Here is a 20936-nt window from a genome sequence, read left to right as displayed (position 1 = left end):
AGCAAACATCCAGTATTGATTTATTGTCTTCGTCTGACTTTGGATATGGAAATAAGACGTGGGAATAGACATGTGTGTTTTTTATAAACTTAACTTTCCTCTGTTCTAATAGCTCCCAGCAAGATAAAGCAGTTAGATTAATGACAGTTGTGATTTTCCTTTTTCTACATTACCATTTAGCTGAAGACAGGAAACTCCCAGTGGGATCTCCGGTGAGACTCAGGAAGGACCCTCATGTCTTTGATTATCATTTCCCAGAAAAAGCCTGTCCCTGCAGGGTGAGATGATGAGATGTGCATTTTCCCTGGACAAGCAGCTGGAGATCGGCCTGGCAGTGCCACAAAGAGAATGTGTTTCATGCAGATCCACACACAGTACATTTGCTACCTACATGAGAGACATCCAGAAGCTCCCATGTAGCCCAACCAGCAGATGGAGATGGCATCTCCTTTGCCCAGAGGATGGCAAAGGCCCAGCAAGCAGTTCCCAGGCTGTCTTCCCAGTGGGCAGCCAAAGTTACTACTTGGAGGACCAAAGCAATTTTGCCCAGCAGATGCCAGATAATGCCAATATCTTGATTCTCTTGTTTCCTTCTCTTCCAGAACAGCCCTTGACAACATGTTCATTTTAATGCAATCTGAAAGATGGTGCTAATTGGAAAAGGGCTAAGAAAGCTACATGACTATCACTTTGCAGTGAAGTGTTTAGCTCCCAGCATCTCCTCACAAATGCTGGCAAAAATCATTTTTCCTTAGTGGTGTCTAAATTCCCAGTGACACACTGGTGCCCAGAACTCTCCCCAGAGATGGACAGACACAGAGCAAACTGCAAACTTCCCCTCCCATGTCAGTGCAGCTGCATCTTGCCAGGGGACAGAGGTGCTTTTCACCCCACTGTGGGCATGGACCAGCTCTGGGCTCAGCAAAGGGCTGTATCCCTATTCCCCATTCACACCAGGCCCAGCAGAAAACAGAGGCAATCACGGATGAGAGGTGCCTGGCAGGATGCTTGTGGAGCTGGGGCAGCCTTGTGCTCAGCTCCAAGCTGGGCTGCTGTGAGAAACACCTCCAATACCTGAAGGAAAGCAGCCTTTGGCTGATTCTTTACTTTGGGTTCCCCAAATATTTCTCATGCTTGCTGTGGAGGGCAGGGCATTTCTGCCAAAGTGGCAGAGCTCACTCAAATGCCTCTTCTGCAGTGTGAGACTGACTATATTCATATGATCTCCAGGAGAGAAGATTTGTAAGATTTCCCAAACAGGCCTTAGATGTATGTGTGTCCAGGAGTTCAGCCAGCACCTGTGTTTGTCCAGAGGACATTTGAAACATCTTAGGAGGCTTTTGGTATTCAATATGCTCTCCCTCCCTTCTAATTAAAATATTTGATTGTAGTTCTCAAGGTGACTTGGCTTTAGATTTTTTCCCGAGAAAGAAACTGAGCAAATGTGGGGAAATGTAAATCTGTTGTGACTGCAGTACTGGAGAAAGGGGACTTTGAAGTGACTAAGCTGATTCCTTTCTCTGTTGGGTTTCCTAAGTGTTTTACAAGCTTGCTGTGGAGGGCAGGGCATTTCTGGGTACTGCCAGGGGTAAAAGTCCTCAGGACAACCCAGGAGCTGCTGATTGAGGAGGTGGGACTCATGGGGGTGGTCAAGCAGCCTGTGGCTCCAGAGCCTAGAAAGCAGGAGCAGTGGGGCATGGGATGAGCAGTGGTGAGGATGAGTGTGGTGTCAATCCCAGCAGGTGTGAAGAGGTGGTGAGTGAGCCAGAGGGAGAACCCTGAGGTACAGCAGAGGTTTCAGCCGAGCAGAAGTAACTGGAGTCTGATGCTGAGGCTTGTGTGGAAGTGATTGGACACCCAATCTCCTGCAAGGATGCTCTGGGCACTGTGACATTACAGCTGGTGATAGAAATTTCAGCAGGAAATGCTTTTTGGTTTGTATATGAAATGACCCGGCAAACCAGCACTGCAGCAAATAACTTTTATTGTAAGCTCCTGCAAAGTAAATGATCTGGCACACATTGATCTTTAATAACCATTGACTATATTTCCCCAAATCAGTTTCCCATAAATCTGCAGAAAAGCTTCAGAAGAACAGCAGAGAATGAAGGTATCCAAGCAGTGTATCACAGAAATTTAGCTTTGGCTGCTCAAACTTCTTGTATATCTGATCTGATGCCTGATTCTGCCTGTGTGATAGCTCAGCTGCTGCTCTCAAGGCGCAGTTTCAAAAGCAAGCAAACAAAGCATTTTCCCAGGATCACAAAATCACTGAATTGTTGGGTTTTGGAGGGACCTCTCAAGATCTTCTAGTCCAGGCCCCTGCTCAAGCAGGATCCCCTAGAGCAGGCTGTCCAGGATCATGTGTTGTTGGGGTTTGAGTATCTCCACACATGGAGTAATCACCACCACAAGATCTCTGGGCAACCTGAGGTGCCCTGGTCCCACAACCTTCCTAGGGAGGTGAGGGCCAAGCCCTGAGGGACAGAGCTGGAAACACAGCAGAGAAGGAAGCAGCACAGCTGCTGCACAGGACATTTGTCCCACTCTACTGTGCTCTGGTGAGACCCTGCCTGCAGTGCTGCCTCCAGCTCTGGGGCCCACAAGACAAGAAGGACATGAAAGTGTTGGATTGGAGTCCAGAGGAGGCCATGAAGGTGCTCCAAGGGCTGGAGCACATCTGCTCTGGAGAGAGGGTGAGAGAGCTGTGGGTGTTCTGCCTGTGGGAGACTCCTGGAAGTGCAGTTCCTAAAGGGTGTCTAAGAGAGCTGGAGACAAGGGTATCCTTTGCACAAGGGTAAAGAGTGACAGGACAAGAGGGAATGGTTTCTGAGTGGTGAAAGGCAGGGTAGATATTATAATGAAATTAATTACCGTGGGCATGCTGTTGTACAAGCAACAGTTGCCCAGAGTTGTTTTGACTGCCCCATCGCTGGGAGTGTTCAAGGCCAGGCTGGACAGGGCTTGGAGCACCCTGGTCTAGTGGAAGATTGAGCTGCCCATGGCAGGGGGCTCAGAACAAGATGATTTTTAAGGTGCCATCAAACCCAACCCATTCTGTGATTCTATGACAGGTGGGAAAAGCTCCTGAGCCTTTTCCAGCCAGCATGTCAGGCTTATTTGAGAGGACAGTCACTGTGGAACAGAGAAACCTTTCTATTCCCATAGTGTTTGGCCAATGTGTTCTGCACATCCTCCAGTGTGGTAACTGTAACTTTGCTCTTACTATTGTTCTCAGCAATGACCCCCCAAGCCTTCTTCTCAGCTGGGCAGCAGGCAACTGACCAGATGTGGCTGGGTATGTTAACCCTTCCCTGTTGGTTTTGGGGTTTACTAGGCACAGCACCTGTGATGACGTAGGTGGTTTCACAGTCCTCGGTCTTCTCTCTCATCGTTCCCTCCTCATATTCCTGCCAGGCACCATTGTTGAATTTCGCATCCTGGGGCACTATGTTGGTGAGGGTGAAGGTCGGCAACTTTGTGCCATAGCTGTTGTGGTGGCCACTGGGGTTCAAATGGCCACGGGTCATACCATGGAGTGCCTTGTAGTCATCAACCACAGCCTGGCTCTTCTTGAGGTCCTCAAGGAGGTCAGGGTGCTTAGTTCTAAAATCCAACTCTTTTTCCATATCTCTGGAATAAGTTGAGTCAATCAGCTTGACAAGGAAAGAAGATGCAATAGTGTTAGTTTTGGAGAAGGGAGTGATGGAGCAGTTTTCTCTGGAGCAGAAGACTCTGAGTAACAAGCATGATTTTTTCTGCCATCTAAATGTATGAAAATGTATGAATCAGAGAGAAATCATAGGGCTGCCCCTCATAGATGAACACAAGAACTTTAAAGTGAAAAAAAATCAGAATCTGACAGCTCTCATTTTGATTTGTGACTTTTGTGATCCAGCCTGCAGCCTGTGTTGGGAAATTGGGTGAATGCATGAGACTGCAAAAAGATCTCTGAAAGAAGATACCAAAATCAAAGATTTTTCAGGTGGGCTGGGCCTGTGGTCCAGGAGGAAAAGTACAGCTTGGATGTGGCTCTACTGCAACCTATTCTAGTAAAAGGTTTTCCTGCCTGTGCAGGAGGTTTGGATTGAGGAGAATTTTAACATTCTTTCCAACACAAAGCACTATATGAGTTTATGATTCCACATAAGATTTTCTGCCTGCTAAATGTGGAGGCTGCAGTGGTGCAAGACCAGATTAATTACTCGAGTTCCTATGGGGAACAAGTGCAAATGATTATTTTTTTCATATCTGCAACACCTTTCTTTTCATCTGTAGGGAAACATTTTCAGACTTCCTCTGAAACTGGGCATATGGATACTTGCTGTGGCTCATTTTCCCCCAAAATTCCCTCCTGCTACTCTGTCCTTAGCAATGACAGGAATTTCCTCTTTTTGTGTTCTGCAATTGGCCTGGCCTGTTCTCCTGAAGTTTGTCTGAAGGGTGTTTGGGTGGGCTCTGTAGCCTGTGGAGATTTCTGTGTCTGTTGTGTCTGCTGGATACTTCTGGGCCAAGCCTGAGCCAAAGGTTCTCAAGGGGCAAATGTCCACGGATGGAGATCACAGCCTTCTGACTGGACTGACACTGATGCTCCTCGCTTTGCACTGCCTGAAACATCACTCCAGAAATCCCCCCACTGTTAACCTTACCCTTTCATCTCCAGTGCCTGTGCCTGCCTAGGCTTTGTCCCTGGACCACCACACCCATTCTGAGTTTCTTCTCACTTCTCTCATGCCACTCACAAAGTCTCTTTGACTCTTGACTGGGAGCAGAGAAGCTCTGTCAGGAATGCAGAACAGCTCAGGACAACGTGGGGATCAGAGCCCAGTACTGCTGCCCCGTCAAATTTTGCCTCTCTTGGATGCCTTTTCCCCATCACTTGGCCTCCCACCACAGCAAGGAAGGGTAAGTTAGCGTTGTTTGAGTTTGTAATGGAATGCAAAGTAATTTGATTTTCTGTTCCTGTCAGGTCACTGCAGAAAACTGGGCACCTTTGGGATATGACTCATCTCATTCTCCTCCTGATGTCTCAGATGCATCAGAGAAACCATGTGGGGCAGGCGTTTGAAGTCAAAAGAGAAGAATCCCTTTGTGTGTGTCCATTTGCATGTGTGTAGAGGGGTGGGAAGCAATGGAAATGTTGGGTCAAATGCTGCAGTTTTTCTATTAGTGATTGGAGGGTTATGTGCTGTAAGAGAGACACTCACCTGGGGCTCAATCCGCCACCCTTGAGGTCTTGGGGTCTCTTTAAAACGCTGGTAGATGTAAGCAGAGTAAACGGGAATGCGGGCTTTTCTGTCGTACAGGGTGGCAAAGTGATACTGGTTGTTATAGCGCTGGCAGATCCTGGCTGAGTTGTCCGGGTTGATGGCATTATTTGGGGGTTCCCCCTGATAGAAAAACTGAGGACAGCTTGCAAAGGATTTCACCACCTCGCTGTGTCCCAGCCAGAGGCAGCTCGCCAAGTGCCACCAAATCACAATCAGCCTCGACATCGCGAGAGGATATCAGTGAAGGTCACTTCTTACCCTGGAAGGCAAATGCAGAGGGACACTCAGCTTGAAGAGAGCTGCTCATGGCCTGGAACCTTTTTTTGTGGCAGGGGAGCACAGCTGGCAGAGGAGGGGACTATGAGAGACCAGGAAAGGAGTAACTTTTGCCCTCCTGGATGGGGGGAAAATCAGAAGAAAACTAAGGGGGAAAGATAACACAGGGTTAAGGTGGCCAGAGTAGGCAGCATTGGAAGAACTCAGCCTGCATGAGCAATGATCCAAATCTACTCCATTCCTAATCAATTGTCACAGAAAAGTTTTCTTGGAACTGAGGCATGGCCCTGGGACAAGGTCACCTTTTCCCATCTTCCTCCTGCTCTGAGCACCTACCCACAGCAGACACCTGCAACTGGACAGGGATTCTGCTCAGACCCCTGCAATGCTGAGCTGGGCTTTAGTCTCATGGGGCATTTGCCAGGGAAAGAACATCGATGCTGCACTTCCCATATGTCTCTGGCCCCATCCAGGTTCACACAGACATGCAGCTCTTCCAGTCAGACCCAACACTGAACCCCAAATGGTCCACCTGGGGTGCTGCTTCTCAGCTGACATTAGGCATAGAATGTCTTGTTGCTCAGCTTGCATTTCCACATTATCCACCCCAGACCCTGAACTTGCAGACACATGGAGACAGAAAATGAAGGGGCCAAGCAGATGGTAGCAGCAAGCAGGATGGAGGACAACACCTCTATCTTATCAGCACAATGGCTGCTGCAATGCAAGCACTGAGGGGCAGCTCTTGCCATGCTTGCATGGGATTCCTGCTGATCCCCATCTTCAGCTTTGCTGAGTGATTTTCCTGTACAGTCAAAGGCACTGTTGCAGGAATTTCTATTTCCTGGACACCAACCTGTCCTATCTTGTCTTTCTCAATGCTGACATAATTTTCAGCAGTCAGCAAGATCATTTCTTTAGGAGAAAACAGCTGGAAAGCTCCCTGTGATGCTGGCAGCCCAGCAAGGGGCTTTGTGTCCTTTCAGAGGCAGCACAGGCTTTGGGAGAGCAGTGATGTTTCCATTTGCATTGCCAGACACTCGATGGAGTGATTTCATATCATTAGTATTTGGAATAAGGCAGGCAGGACAGGAAGCTAAAAGAATTCCTGAGAGAGAAGCTGCCACAGCCCCTAAAGCACAAAGCCCACCTTTGTCTGAGAAGGGTCTGAGCTGAGGACTGCTGAAGGCTTGACAAATCACCTGGCACATTTGCTCTTTTCTTATTCTTCTCTCCATTTCCACTGGATTCAGGATATTGAGCTACACACATCCCTGCTCTGACCTTAGACACCTGGTTCTTTGCACCAGCCTTGGACCAGGAATATTGGCACCAAGAAGCTGGAAGGTGAGAACTGAAACCACAAGTGCTGGAAGGTGAGAACTGAAACCACAAGTACTCTGCAGAGCATGCCCACAGCTGCTCTAAAGCAAGCAGAGAAGTTCCTGAAAAGTTCTTTTCCAGGACGCACTCTGCAAGCTTAAAATATATCTAACTAACTTATAAAGAAACCATTCTGCAATGAGAAAGAGCAGCACAGGACTCTGCTCGCAGCCCCAGTGTGGCAGAGGACTCTCAAATTCCTCTGCTGCACTCTGAGACTGTCTGGGTTTACAGCATCACCATGAAGAGAGAGAATTGTTAGATTTCCCAAACATGGTTTAGAGTGAGTTTGTCCCAGATTCCAGGCACCTCCCGTGTTTGCCCAGAGATTTTTAGCGTGGTGATGGGTGGAGCTCTGGTACTCAATAATCTCCACCTGCCTTCTTATTCAACATTTTGATGTTAATTTTCAAGTGAGCTGGCTTGAGTTTCTTTCCCAAGTCACTCTTTCTGTCCTTGCCCTCCTTTACAGAAAATGCTAAAGTGCTGCAAAATTCAGTGCATTTATAAACTCAGATTGCTCCCTGATGCTCAGTAACCCAAGCATAGGCTTTGCCTAAGTATATTCATTCTGAAACTCAGGAAAGATTTTGAATATTGGAGTGAATGTGGAGAAAGGAGGAAGAGCTTACCTTGAAGCAGAGTCTCAGAACAGGCAGCTGAGCTGTTCCTTCCCTCTTCTCCCTGGAGAAAGAATTGCTTGAATCCTCAGGAGTGCCTCTGCAATATATACCCAGTCATAAACCTGCCCCTTCTCATTAACAGGGAATTTCACAGAAAAGAGATGTTTTCTATATTTGTTCAGAGGAGTTTTTTCATGCCCACCCTGAAATAGGTTGACAGTTGTTTGTTACAGTTTCCTCAGAATTTCTCCCAAATTTGCTGACTTGCAGCATGATATGTCGGGATCTGTTAAATATAGTCCCAGTCATAAATTTGCCCCTTCTCATTAACAGGGAATTCCACAGAAAAGAGAAGTTTTCTATTTTTGTTAAGGGGAGTTTGTTCATGCCCACCCTGAAATGGGTTGACAGTTGGGCTTTATAGTTTCCTCAGAATTTCTCCCAAATTTGCTGACTTTCAGCATGATATTATTATCATCAGTCCTTATTAGTTAATAGTGTCCATTGACTTCCTTGTTCATTTCCTCATTCTCACCAGCTCCAGCTGCTGCTGCTGCTGCAGCACCTACATGTGTTTCTGCTCCCAGCAGAACATCTCTGGCCTTTCTCTGACTACACTCAAGTATTCACAGTCTGCTCTTCTGCAGCCTCTCATAATAGCATTAATATGGCCAGGCTACATCTATTCTCTTGCCTGACTGCCATGGCTTTTTAACACCTCTTATTCATGCCACCAGCCTGAGGCTGAGAAGGCCCTGGGGATACCTCTGAGCCTCTTCCAGTACTTTAAGGGTCTCCAAGAGAGCTGCAGACAGACTTTGGACAAGGGCATGGAGTTGACGGGTGTGCTGGTTTCAGCTGGGGTAGACTTAATTTTCTCAACAGTGGCAGGTATAGGGCTGTGGTTTGGATTTGTGCTGAGCACAGAATCGATAACACAGAGATGTTTTTGCTATTGCTGAGCAGTACTTACACAGAGCCAAGGCCTTTTCTGCTTTTTGTAGTGCCCAGCTGGCGAGGAGGCTGGAGGTGCCTGGGAGGTTGGGAGGAGACACAGCCAGGACAGGTGACCCCACCTGACCAAAGGGATAGTCCAGAGCATGTGACATCGTGCTGACTGTGCAAAGAGAGGGGAAGAAGGAGGAAGGAGGGGAGATTTGGAGTGATGGGTTCTTTCTTCCCAGGTAACAGTTAGGTGGGATGGGGCCCTGCCCTCCTGGAGGTGGCTGAACAGCTTTCTGCCTATGGGAAGCAGAGAAAGGATTCCTCATTGTGCTTTGCTTGTGTGCATGGCTTTGGATTTCCCTTTTCAACTGTCTTTATCTCCACCCACGAGTTTCCCAGCTTTTACCCTTCCAATTCTCTCCCTGTTTCCAGTAGTCATGGAGCGAGCAGTTGTGTGGGGCATGGCTGCTGGCTGGAATTAAACCACAGCGTTAAGACAAGGTGAAATGGCTTTAAATGAAAGGCATGTAGGTTTAGATTGGATATTAGGAAGATATTTTTTACTGTCTTGGTGGTGACACCCGGGGACAGGTTGCCTAGAGGAGCTGTGACTGCCCCTGGATCCCTGGAAGTGTCCAAGACCCAGTTGGATGGGACTTGAGGCAACCTGGGATAGTGCATGGTGACCCTATCCATGGCAGAGGGGTGGAACTGGATGGTCATTAAAGTCCTTTCCAACCCAAAATGTTCTTTGATGCTATGATCATTCATTCAAATCTAAATTGGACTCAATTTCTTCCACATCCAAAAGTCTGGAAATAATGTAATGACAAAGTGGTTGTTACAACCATAAATATCAAGCAGAGGTGTCATAGACTTGAAGGTGGTTTAAACAAACTCAATGAGTCCTATGGTTTATTTTGTCCTAGTTGACCTGGGACTGATGTCTTAAACAAAGTGTGGTTAGCCAGATAAGGGAGAAGACAAATTAGAAGCAGATTTGATGGTGGTGTGGGAGTGCTTTTTATCTTGGCAATTTCACTCTTTTCTTATGAGTCCCAAGGGGCATAACAAAGCAGGGCTCAACAGTAATTGCATCATTAGAAGGGGCCATAAAACCATCAAAGACCCCTGAAGTGTTCCCCAATTCCACAGTGCTGCATTACACAATGTAGAACCCCTCCCCAGGGGAAGTGGGGCAATCTGGGTATGGGGTAACCCTGAACCCACAGAACCCGTTGAACTCCTTGTTGCACAGGACCCCAAACCCCAAAGGATCAAGATAGAGGACATCAAAATTGCAAGTCTCATTGCTAGAGCCATGGAGGTATCTTGTATGAGCTGTTGGCACCCTGCTCCACTTTGTCCATGCACAATCAGAGGAGAAATCACTGGAGTCTGCTGCTGACACTTGTGTGGATGTTAATGGCATCCTCTGATTGCATTTGGACACCCAACCTGCCACAAGGATTCTCTATGCACTGTGACTTTACCACTGGTGGAAATTTAGATGGGAAGCAGCTTGTGATTTACATATGAGGTGACCCTGCAATTCAGCACTGCACAAGTAATTTTTATTGTGAACCACTCAGGAATTAAATGATTTCTCTGACATTTATTTTTTGATTGTGACATTGAATACATACACTACATTTCCCCAAATCAGTTTTCCATAAATCTGCACTGGAGAGAGGGTGAGAGAGATGAGGATGTTCAGCCTGGAGAAAAGAAGGCTCTTGGGAGAACTTGGATCCCCTTCCAGTGTCTAAAGGGTTTTAAAGAGATATGAAAAGGGATTTTGGACAAGGACATGGAGTAACAGGACAAGAGGGAATGGCTTTAAACTGAAAGAGAGTGAGGTTAGATGTTAGGAAGAAATTCTTGACTGTGAGGGTCGTGAGGCACTGGCAGAGAACTTGGTCAGAGAAGTTTTGGCTGCCCCATCCCTGGAAGTGCTCAGGGCCAGGTTTGATAGGGCTTGGAGTAACTTGATCTCGGGGAAGGTGTCCCTGCCCATGGCAGGGGAGCTGAAACTACATGGATCGTCTTTGAAGTTCATTTCAACCCAAACCATTATGTGATTTTATGACATGTGGCAAAATCTCTTGAGGCTTTTTCACCCAGGATGTGAGGCTTAGTCCCGGGGACAGTCACTGTCAAACAGGGAAACCTGTCCCCTCCCATAGAGCTGGGTCAATGTGTCCTCCAGCTCCCCTAGCGTGAGGAGCTGAACCTGGTTCTTGTCGTTCTCGGCAATGACTGCCCAAGCCTTTATGTAGTTGTCCACCACGCAGCAGGCAGCTGACCAGAGGTGGCTGGGTTTGTTAACCCTGCCCTTGGCAATGTAGTTGTTCCCAGGCACAGCACCCACAATGGCATAAGTGGTTGTACAGCCCTGGGTCCTCCTGATCATTGTTTGCTGCTCGTAGTTGTTCCAGGCACCGCCGTTGAGTTTCTCATCCTGGGGCACTATGTTGGTGAGGGTGAAGGTAGCCATCCTGCTGCTGTAGTCATCATGGTGGCCATTGGGGTTCAAATGGCCCCTATTCAAACCTGTCAGGTTCTTGTAGTCATGAAGGATAGCTTGGCTCTGGCTGAGTTTCTCTAAGCTGACATTGTATCGATTTAAGAGTGTCCACTCTTTTTCCATAGTCTTGGGATAAGTTGGGCCCATCAGCTTGACAGAGAAAGACGAGAAAAAGGTGTTAGTATTGGGTATAGCAATAATGGAACAGATTTCCCTGGAGCAGATATTTCTGAGTGTCAAGATCTTGGATTTTGTCTGGTCCTAATGTGGTACAATACCCGATTATTTGCTTAAGTTCCTATGAGGAACAAGTGCAAATACTTTTTTATTTCGGAAATTCATTTCACATTTAGTGCATTATATTTAGCCTTCCTTTGAAACAGTTGATATGGGTTTCTTCTGTTGTTCATTTGGGCACCTTTGGCATATGACTGATCTCATCCTCCTGCTGTTGTCTCAGACGCATCAGAGGAACCATGTGGTACAGGTGTTTGAAGCTAAATGAAAAGAATCTCATGCAGTGTGTCCATTTGCATGTGTGTAGAGGGGTGGGGGAAAATAGAAATGGTTATTTAAATACTGCTTTTAATGATTGGAGGGTGATGTGCTGTAAGAGAGACACTCACCTGGGGCTCAACCAGCCACGTTTTAGGTCTCTTGCCAGGTCCGGGCTGGTAGATGTAAGCAGAGTACACAGGAATACGCATTTTTCTGTCATACAAGGTGGCAAAGTAATACTGGTTCTTGTAGCGCTGGCAGATCCAGGCTGGGTTCTGCGGCTCCAGGGCTTCATTTGGGGGAATCTCCCGGAAAAAAAACTGAGGACATGAAGTTTCAAAGGATGTCACCACCTCACTGTGTCCCAGCCAGAGGCAGCTCACTGACACCTGCAGCAGCAGCAGCCACAGCATTGTGGGAGGATTTCAGGTGAAGGGCTCTTGTTCCCTGGAAGGCAAATGCACAGGAGGGAACTGTGAGAGACCAAGGAAGGGGTAACTTCTGTCCTCCTGGGTATGGAAAAATCAGCAGCACTATAGGATTGTGTAAGGAGATGAGTGGGGATAAAAGGATAATGGTACAGAAGTTAGAAGGGAAAATATGGTTGCTTTTCCCTGGATGAAACATGTTCAGCATACCTGGCCTCCCACACACAGTACAATCTAAGGGGACCTAAACAAAGGTTGGAGTGGAGACACCATGGCCAGGCTCTGTCAAAACCCTTGAAGAGGAGGCACCTTGATGGTACTTCCTAGCTCATAAACTGCATGGCAGCTGAAAACCATGAGAGATAAATGAAGATGTCCTGCTGTTGAATCAGGAATCATGGTGAAATCACTCTCCTTGCACTGGCACACACCCCCATCCCAAGGTTATTGCATGTACTTTACTGAGATATCCACCCCCAATGTATGGTCACCCTTTACTTATTAAATGGTATGACTACACTTGGATCTCCACCTAAATGTAAAGAAACAGTATAAAAGTGAGTTAAAAATGGGGACATGTGATGGAAGACTCCATTGTAACTTCTGGGATCAGTCAATGGGCTGAATCTATCTTTTCCCCTTAAGGATGCCTATTGGGTAAGAATCCTACTCTATGCATGCTGAATGATTACCTCAAGCCAGCTTTTGTTGGGGATTAAAGCTCATTAGTATGTTGCTCTGAGTTAGTATATGGCTTTGAATATCTTTTTGCCCTCAGATACTTCCACTGGCAAGCCTCAACCCTTAACCTGTCACCATTTTATTAATAAAAAGTGTAATTGTGTAGCAGTTAAAGTAAGACCTCCAAGGGCATTGGGAGTTGCTGGCAGTGGGTAAAGGTGTGGAGACCCAGGAGGGGTTTCTCTGGTTGCTGTATGACCCTGAACAAGTCAGGTCAAACCCAAAGAACTGCTCAGTAAAGAGTCCCCACAACAGGACACTGACAGACTGGTCAGGCAGAAGGGTTTTGACTTTCATGGGGTGCTGACAGACTAAACACAAAGGGTTTGAGCAAATCTCTCTTTTCCACACAACAGGTTGAATTCTAAAATGGGTTTTAGGTGCCTAGAAGAGGCATCAGTGGGTGCATTCAGTCTGCCTGAGGGGTGTTCCAAACCCACCCCATGCCTAAATAGCTCTTACAGCAAAGTTATTGTAGAACTGAAGTGTGGCATTGGGACAAGTTCACCTTTTCCAACCTTCTTCAATTGGTGAGGACCTCAGATTATCACTGGCACTGCTGCAGTGTCAAAAAGTCCTGCAAACACCCAGGGCCTGAAACCCCCATTTCCCAATATGATAGAATCATAGAATATGCAGAGTTGGAAGGCACTCAACAGGATCATCATCCCCACCCAGGACAGCCCCAGAAATCCCACCATGTGTCTGAGAGTATTGTACGAACAGTTCTTGAACTCAGGCAGGCATGATGCTGTGAACACTTCCCTGGGGAGACTGTTCCAGGCCTCAACCACCATCTGAATGAAAAACCTCTTCCTGATAACCAGCTAAAACTCCTGACTCAGCTTCATGCCATTCTCATTTCCTTCTGCTCTGAGCACCTTCCCACAGCAGACACCTGCAACTGGACAGGGATTCTGCTCAGCCCCCTGCAATGCTGACCTGGGCTTTAGTCTCATGGGGCATTTGGCAGGGAAAGAGCATCGATGCTGCACTTCCCATATGTCTCTGGCCCCATCCAGGTTCACACAGACATGCAGCAGACTTCAGCCATGTCTAATATTGAATCCAAAGTAGTCCAGCCTGGGGGCCTGGCTCTCAGCTGACATTGGATACTGAGCTACATAAACCCTTGGCTCTGACCTAAGACATCTGGTCCTTTTTCCCTTTACCAACCTCGGATCAGGAACGAGGTGACCAGTAAGCTGGAAACTGAGAACAGGAACCACAAGTGGTGACTGTCTACAGTGCTTTCCAGAGCATGCCCATAGCTGCCCCAAATCAAGCAGAGAAGTTCCTGAAAAGTCCTTTTGCATGGCCCCCTCCACAACATTAAAAAAGATCTAATTAACTTAATATCTAACTTAAAATCAGTTATATAGAAACTAACCTACCATTGAAAAGAGCAGCACAGGATTCTGCTCGCAGCCCCAAAGTGGCAGAGGACTCTCAAATGCCTTAGCTGCAGTCTGACACTGGCAGGTTTTATAGGAGCTCCAGGAAGGCAGAGTTGTTAGATTTCCCAGATAGGGTTTAGAGAGAATTTGTCCAGGATTTCAGCCACCTGTGTTTGTCCAAAGGCCTTTAGCAAGGCCATGGGTAGAGTTTTGTTACTCAATAAACTCACCCCTCCTTCTTATTCAACAGTTTGATCTTAATTTTCCAGGTGACTTGGCTTGAAATTCTTTCCCAAATCATTCCTTGTGTCCTTGCCCTCCTTTACAGAAAATGCTAAAGAGCTGCAAAATTCAGTGCATTAAAAATACATAAACTCTGATTGCTCCTTGGAGGGCAGATGTTGGAGCTCAGCAACTCCAGCCTGGGCTTTCTCTATATATATTTATTCCAAGGCTCAGGAAAGACATGAAATATTGGTGTCAATGTTGAGAAAGGAGGGAGAGCTTACCTTGAAGCAGAGTCTCAGAACAGGCAGCTGAAGAGTTCCTTTCTTCTTCTCCCTGCAGAAACACTTGGCTGATCCCTCAGGAGTCCCAGTGCAATATCTACCTGGTCGTAAATCTGCCCATTGCGATAAACAGGGAATTTCACTGAGAAGAGAAATTTTTTGTAGTTATTTAAGGAGATTTGTTCATGCCTGCCCTGAAGTGGGTTGACAGTTGCTATTTGCAATTTCCTCAGGATTGCTCCAAGGTTCTTGCAGCATCACGTGTCAGGAGAAAATATCTGAGTCTGGTGACCTCTCTGTCTATTTCCTCATTCCCCATGAATGGGGACCTACATGTGTTTCTGGTCCTTGCAGAACATCTCTAGTGGCATTAGACTGACTGGTCTGTCTTTGAGTACACCCAGATGTTCACAGCCTGCTCTTCTGCAGCCTCTCAGAATACAATTAATATGGCCAGGCTGCATATTTTCCCTTGCCTGACTGCCATGACTTTGTAAGAGCCCTTATTCATGCCCAGCTTGGTGCTGAGAAGGCTCTGGGGACATCTGAAAGACCATTCCAGTACCTGAAAGTGGTTCAGCTGGAGAGGACCTTTTGGCAAGGGCTTGGAGTGACAGGACAACAGGGAGCAGCTTCAAATTGACAGAAGGCAGGCTTAGATATGTGTGGCTAGCACAGGTTTTCCCATGAGAAGTTTTCTTGTGTTTTGTAAATAAAGATAAAGTTTGGATGTTTTTGGAACAGTGTCCCAGAACTTGGGCAGTGCAGGCCTGGCCAATCAGGCCTGGGGGAAGGCTTCTGACTGACCAATCTGGGTGACTTTTGAGAACTCTATATATGTGATGAAATCAAAACAATAAAGGTCATTCCTTCTTGCCACTGAGAACTGGTGCTTTCATTACTCTGCTAGCTGCTCAACAGTGACAGTCATGTAGTCAGGCAATGGAATAGTTTGCCCAGGGAGGTGCTGGAATCACCATCCCTGGAGGTGCTTCAGAGGCATCTGGATCTGACACTGGCTGATATAGATTAGTGGTTTAAGGGTTACAGTGACAGTGCTGGGAGGATGGTGGGACTGGATGACCTTGGAGGCTATTCCAACTTCTCAAATTCTATCATTCAGTGATTCTATGAAACTAATTCCTTTCTCTTTTTGGCTTCCCAAATATTTCACAAGCTTGGTGTGGAGGGCAGGGCATTTCTGAGTACTGCCAGGGATGAAAGTCCTTAGGACAACCCAGGAGCTGAGGTTGAGATTCATGGGGGTGGTCAAGCAGCCTGTGGCTCCAGAGCCTGGAAAGCAGGAGCAGTGGGGCATGGGATGTGCAGTGGGGCATGGGATGAGTGTGGTGTCAATCCCAGAAGGTGTGAAGAGGTGGGTGAGCAAGTCAGAGGGAAAACCCTGAGGTACAGTAGAGGTGTCAGCAGAAGTGCCTCAGCCTGAAATAGCACTGATGTTCTGGGTACTGTGACATTACTGGTAGTAGAAATTTCAGCATGAAGCAACTTGTGGTTTATATATGAGGAGACCTTGCAAACCAGCAGTGCTGCAAATAATTTTTATTGTGAACTACTCAAGAACTAAATTATCTCCCCATACACTGATCTTTTGATTGTGACATTGAATATATTGAATACCGTGAATATAATGAAATAATTTCCCCAATTCGTTTCGCATACATCTGCAGACAAGCTTCCGAAGAACAGCAGAGAATGAAGGTATCCAAGCAGTGTATCGCGGACATTTAGCTTTGGTTGCTCAAATTTCTTGTATATCTGATGCCTGATTCTGTCTCTCTGGTACTTCAGCTGCTGCTGTCAAGATGCAGTTTCAAAAGCAAGCAAACAAAGCCTTATCCCAGGATCACATAATCACTAAATTGTTAGGTTTTGGAGGGACCTCTCAAGGTCTTCTAGTCCAGACCCCTTCTCAAGCAAGATCAGCTAGAGCAGGTTGTCCAGAATCTTGTCCTTGTACCTGGAGTGCTGTGTTCAGCTCTGGGGCCCACAACATGAGAAGGACACAAACCTATTGGAGTAGAATCCAGAGTAGGATACAAAGATGTTCCAAGGTCTGCAACACCTCAGCTATGGAGACAGGTTAAGATAGTTGAGGGTGTTCAGCCTTGACAAGAAGAGGCTCTGGGGAGAAGTTGGATCCCCTTCCACTACCTAGAAGTTCACCAAGAGATGTGGAGAGGGACTGTGGACAAGGATGTGGAGTGACAGGACAAGAGGGAATGGTTTCACACTGCCAGAGGGCAGGGTTAGATGGGATGATAGGGAGAAGTTCTGTACAGAGGGAGTGGTGAGGCCCTAGCACAGGTTGCCCAGAGAAGCTCTGGCTGCCCCATGCCTGGAAGAGATCAAGGCCAGGCTGGACAGAGATTGGAACAACCTGGTCTAGTGGAAGCTGTCACTGTAGAGGGCAGGGGATGGAATGAGATGATCTTTAAGGTCCCATCAAATGCAACCCATTCTATGATTCTCTAATTCTATGACATGTTGAGAAAGACACCAAGCCTTTTCCACACAGTGTGTGATGTTTGTTAGCGGGGACAGTTTCTGTGGAACAGAGAAACCTGTCCCCTCCCATAGAACTGGGTCAAGCTGATCTCCAGATCCTTAAGCATGATGTTCTGGACCTCGTTCTTGTCGTTCTTGGCAACGGCAGCCCAAGTCTTCATGGGATTTTGGCCCACCACACAGCAGGCTGCTGCCCAGAGGTGGCTGGGTTTATTAACCCTTCCGTTGGCGATGTTGGTGTTCCCAGGCACAGCACCCACGATGACATAGGTGGTGTCACAGCCCATGGCATTATCCACCATCGTTTTGGTCTCAAAGACTTTCCAGGCACCCCTGTTAAGTGTGAGGTCCTGGGGCACTGCATTGGTGAGAGTGAAGGTAGCCCACTTGCTGTTGTTGCTATTGTGATGGCTAACCGGGTTCAAATGGCCACGGTCCAAACCAATCCCGTTGTAGTCACTGTTGATAGCCTGGCTCTGGCTAATTATGTCTGAATTGATATTGTATTTCTTTATGAGGAAATCCTCTTTTTTCATATCTTTGAGATAAGATTGATTGATCAGCTTGGCAGGGAAAAAGAAGAAAATGTGTTAGAGGATGTGTAATGAAAACAGATTATTCTGAAGCAGAAGTCTCTGAGTGCCAAGATCCCATTTTTTGTGATCTCAGTGTATGAAAATGTATGAATCTCAGAGAAATCACAGATGTGCCCCTCCTGCATGAGCACCAGAGCTTTAAAGAGAAAGCAGCTCAGAATCTGACTGCTCTCAGTTTGGCTTGTGACCTTTGTGATCCAGCCTGCAGCCTGTGCTGGGAGTGTGGGGGGATGCAAGAGACAAAAAGCATTCTGCACTCCTGGGTTTGAAAGGTGACTTTGGTGAGACACCATCCCTGCCACATCTGCTTCCCTTTCCTCCTGTCTCCACAGCCCAAATCTGCCCAGGGCTCTCCCTGCATCCCCTCATGCCATTCTGGGATTTTATGTGTGCTTGCTACAGGTGTACCCGAATCGTGGAACACCAGAGGTTGCCTCCTCTAAGCCCATACACAGGGAGATGTGCTGGGAAAGCAGTCCTGGAGCTGAGGTTTCCCTAGGAGAGCTACAGTTCATTCAAGCAAGAACACTTTTGCTCTGTAATGAAAAAATATAATCCATCTCAATGTGGATGAAATCTGCTATTGCAGTGCTAAGAATGGGTCTTAGAGCTGATCTGTGCCAGGGATCATCTTCTTCAGGATCATTACATCATTGTAGAGAAGTTAGAAATTATCAGCTTCTTCAAGGAGCCTGTAATCCCAAAAGTGTCCTGGGAAAACTAAATACTCCTAAAAGGCCTCTGAAGAAAGTTACCAAAATCAAGATTTTTCAGGTGGCCTGGGTTCAGGGTTCAGGAGGAAGAGGCCAGGTTGGAGAGGGCTTGTAGCATCCTGGTCTAGTGGCAGGTGGCCTGGCCCATGCAGGGGAGTTGGATTGAGATGATCTTTAAGGTTCCTTCCCACAAAAACCATTCTATGATCCCATGAATCTACAAAAAGACAGAATTTCTTATCCCTCCCCTAATGTGGAGGCTGCAGTGGTGCCAGACCAGATTATTTGCTCAAGTTCATGTGAGTAACAAGTACAAATGATTATGTTTTTCATAAGTCCAACACCTTTCTTCTCATCTTTAGGGAAAAATATTTAGCCTTCATCTGGAACTAGGCATTATGCTAGTGGCTCATTATAATGTGGCTCATTTTTACCCAAAACTCTCCAGCTAAATTGTCCTTAGACAGGGCCTGAATTTCACGTTCTTCTTAATCCGCTCGGCCTTTTCTACTGAAGAGCTGAGAGACATTTATGAAGGCTCTTTAGCCTGTGGAGATCTGATTGTCTGCTGGATTCTTCAGGACCAAACCTGAGCCAAAGGTGCTCAAGGGGCAAATGCCCACGGATGCAGATCACACCCTTCTGACTGGACTAACACAGATGCTCTGCATTTTGCACTGCCTGAAACACTCCAGAAATCCCCCCCACACACTATTTACCTGACCCTCCCATCTCCAGTGCCTGTATCTACCTAGGCTTTGGCCCTGGGTCATCACACCACATTCTGAGTTTCTTCTCACTTCTCTCATGCCACTCACCAACCCTATTTGACTCTTGACTGGGAGCAGATAAGCTCTGTCAGGGATGCAGAACAGCTCAGGGCAAAGTGGAGATCAGCACCCAGTACTGCTGCTGCACCCTAAAATTTAGCCTCTCTTGGATGCCTTTTCCCCATCACTTGGTCTCCTATTACAGCAGGGCACAAGAAGGGTGTGTTGTTTGACTTTATATTGTAATGAAATTTATTTTGATTTGTTGTTCCTGTCAAAACAAACTGCAAAACTGGGCACCTTTGGGATATGGCTGATCTCATCCTCCTGCTGATGTCTCCGATGCATCAGAGGAACCATGTGGTGCATGTGTTTGAAGCTAAATGAGAAGAATTTCATTGAGTGAGTGTGGCTAGCACAGGTTTTTCCCATGAGAATTTTTCTTGTGTTTTATAAATAAAGATAAAGTTTGGATGTTATTGGAACAGTGTCCCAGAACTTGGACAGTGCAAGCCTGGCCAATTAGGCCTGGGGGAAGGCTTCTGACCGACCAATCTGGGTGACTTTTGAATACTCTATATATATGATGAAATCAAAACAATAAAGGTCATTCCTTCTTGCCACTGAGAACTGGTGCTTTCATTACTCTGCTAGCTGCTCAACAGCGACAAGTGAGTCCATTTGCATGTTTGTAAAAGGGTGGGAGAAAATAGAAATATTGTGTTAAATGCTGCAATTTCTCTATGAGTGACTGGATTGCTGTAAGAGAAACACTCACCTGGGGCTCAACGAACCACAATGGCACATTAGGTCTCTGGCCAGTTCCAGGCTGGTAGATGTAAGCAGAGTACACAGGAATGCGCAAGTCTTTGTCATACAGGGTGGCAAAGTGATACTGGTTGTTGTAGCGCTGGCAGATCCTGGCTGGGTTGTTCGGGATGATGGCATTATTTGGGGTTACCCCCTGATAGAAAAACTGAGAACAGCTTGCAAAGGATGTCACCACCTCACTGTGGCTCAGCCAAAGGCAGCTCGCCAACACCTGCAGCAGCAGCAGCCACAGCATTGTGGGAGGATTTCAAGTGAAGAGCTCTTGTTCTCCTGGAAGGCAAACGCAGAGGGACACTCAGCTTGGAGAGAGCTGCTCATGGCCTGAAATCATTTTTTGTGGAAGGCGGGGGCACAGCTGGAAGAGGAGGGGACTATGAGAGACCAGGAAAGGGGTAACTTCTGCCCTCCTGGATGTGGAAAATTCACAAGAACACTAAAAGAGCAAGATATCAAGGGGTCAAGGTGTCCAGAGTAGGCAGCATTGGAAGAACTCAGCCTGTATGAGGAACGATCCAAATCTACTCCATTCCTAATCAATTGTCACAGAAAAGTTATCTTGGAACTGAGGAACAGCCCTGGGACAAGGTCACCTTTTCCCATCTTCCTCCTGCTCTGAGCACCTTCCCACAGCAGACACCTGCAACTGGACAGGGATTCTGCTCAGCCCCCTGCAATGCTGAGCTGGGCTTTAGTCTCATGGAGCATTTGGCAGGGAAAGAACATCGATGCTGCACTTCCCATATGTCTCTGGCCCCATCCAGGTTCACACAGACATGTGTTATGATCCAATTATCAAGGTTCCCCGGAAACACCTCTGCCCGAACCAAGGTACAAACGAGACCACATGCCAGTCAATAGTATGGGTTCTATTTGATAGAAAATATGAGAGAGAGAGGGGAGAAA

General features: G+C 46.9%; 3 protein-coding genes across 3 annotated transcripts; all 3 read right to left on the bottom strand.

Moving 5' to 3' along the window:
- Positions 1 to 1967: 1967 nt before the first annotated feature.
- LOC146420553 (endonuclease domain-containing 1 protein-like) lies at positions 1968 to 7714 on the bottom strand. Its single transcript, XM_085048136.1, has 3 exons — positions 7562 to 7714; positions 5208 to 5529; positions 1968 to 3656 (listed from the first exon to the last, which is right to left on the bottom strand). The coding sequence occupies exons 2-3, from the start codon at positions 5493 to 5495 to the stop codon at positions 3117 to 3119; spliced, it is 828 nt and encodes a 275-aa protein (XP_084904262.1). The 5' UTR covers positions 5496 to 5529; positions 7562 to 7714; the 3' UTR covers positions 1968 to 3116.
- Positions 7715 to 10049: 2335 nt separating this feature from the next.
- On the bottom strand, positions 10050 to 14824 carry LOC146420552 (endonuclease domain-containing 1 protein-like). The gene is made up of 3 exons (XM_085048135.1): positions 14598 to 14824; positions 11651 to 11969; positions 10050 to 11174 (listed from the first exon to the last, which is right to left on the bottom strand). The coding sequence occupies exons 2-3, from the start codon at positions 11933 to 11935 to the stop codon at positions 10632 to 10634; spliced, it is 828 nt and encodes a 275-aa protein (XP_084904261.1). The 5' UTR covers positions 11936 to 11969; positions 14598 to 14824; the 3' UTR covers positions 10050 to 10631.
- A 2322-nt stretch (positions 14825 to 17146) lies between these two features.
- LOC146420551 (endonuclease domain-containing 1 protein-like) lies at positions 17147 to 20403 on the bottom strand. The gene is made up of 2 exons (XM_085048137.1): positions 19981 to 20403; positions 17147 to 17686 (listed from the first exon to the last, which is right to left on the bottom strand). The coding sequence occupies exons 1-2, from the start codon at positions 20266 to 20268 to the stop codon at positions 17147 to 17149; spliced, it is 828 nt and encodes a 275-aa protein (XP_084904263.1). The 5' UTR covers positions 20269 to 20403.
- Positions 20404 to 20936: the final 533 nt, after the last annotated feature.

This window comes from Lichenostomus cassidix, unplaced genomic scaffold, assembly GCF_008360975.1.
Source record: "Lichenostomus cassidix isolate B80296 unplaced genomic scaffold, HeHo_3.0 HiC_scaffold_777, whole genome shotgun sequence".
Classification (NCBI taxonomy): Eukaryota; Metazoa; Chordata; class Aves; order Passeriformes; family Meliphagidae; genus Lichenostomus; species Lichenostomus cassidix.
Note: the sequence above shows the minus strand (reverse complement) of the source record. Positions and strands in the feature narration are given on the sequence as shown.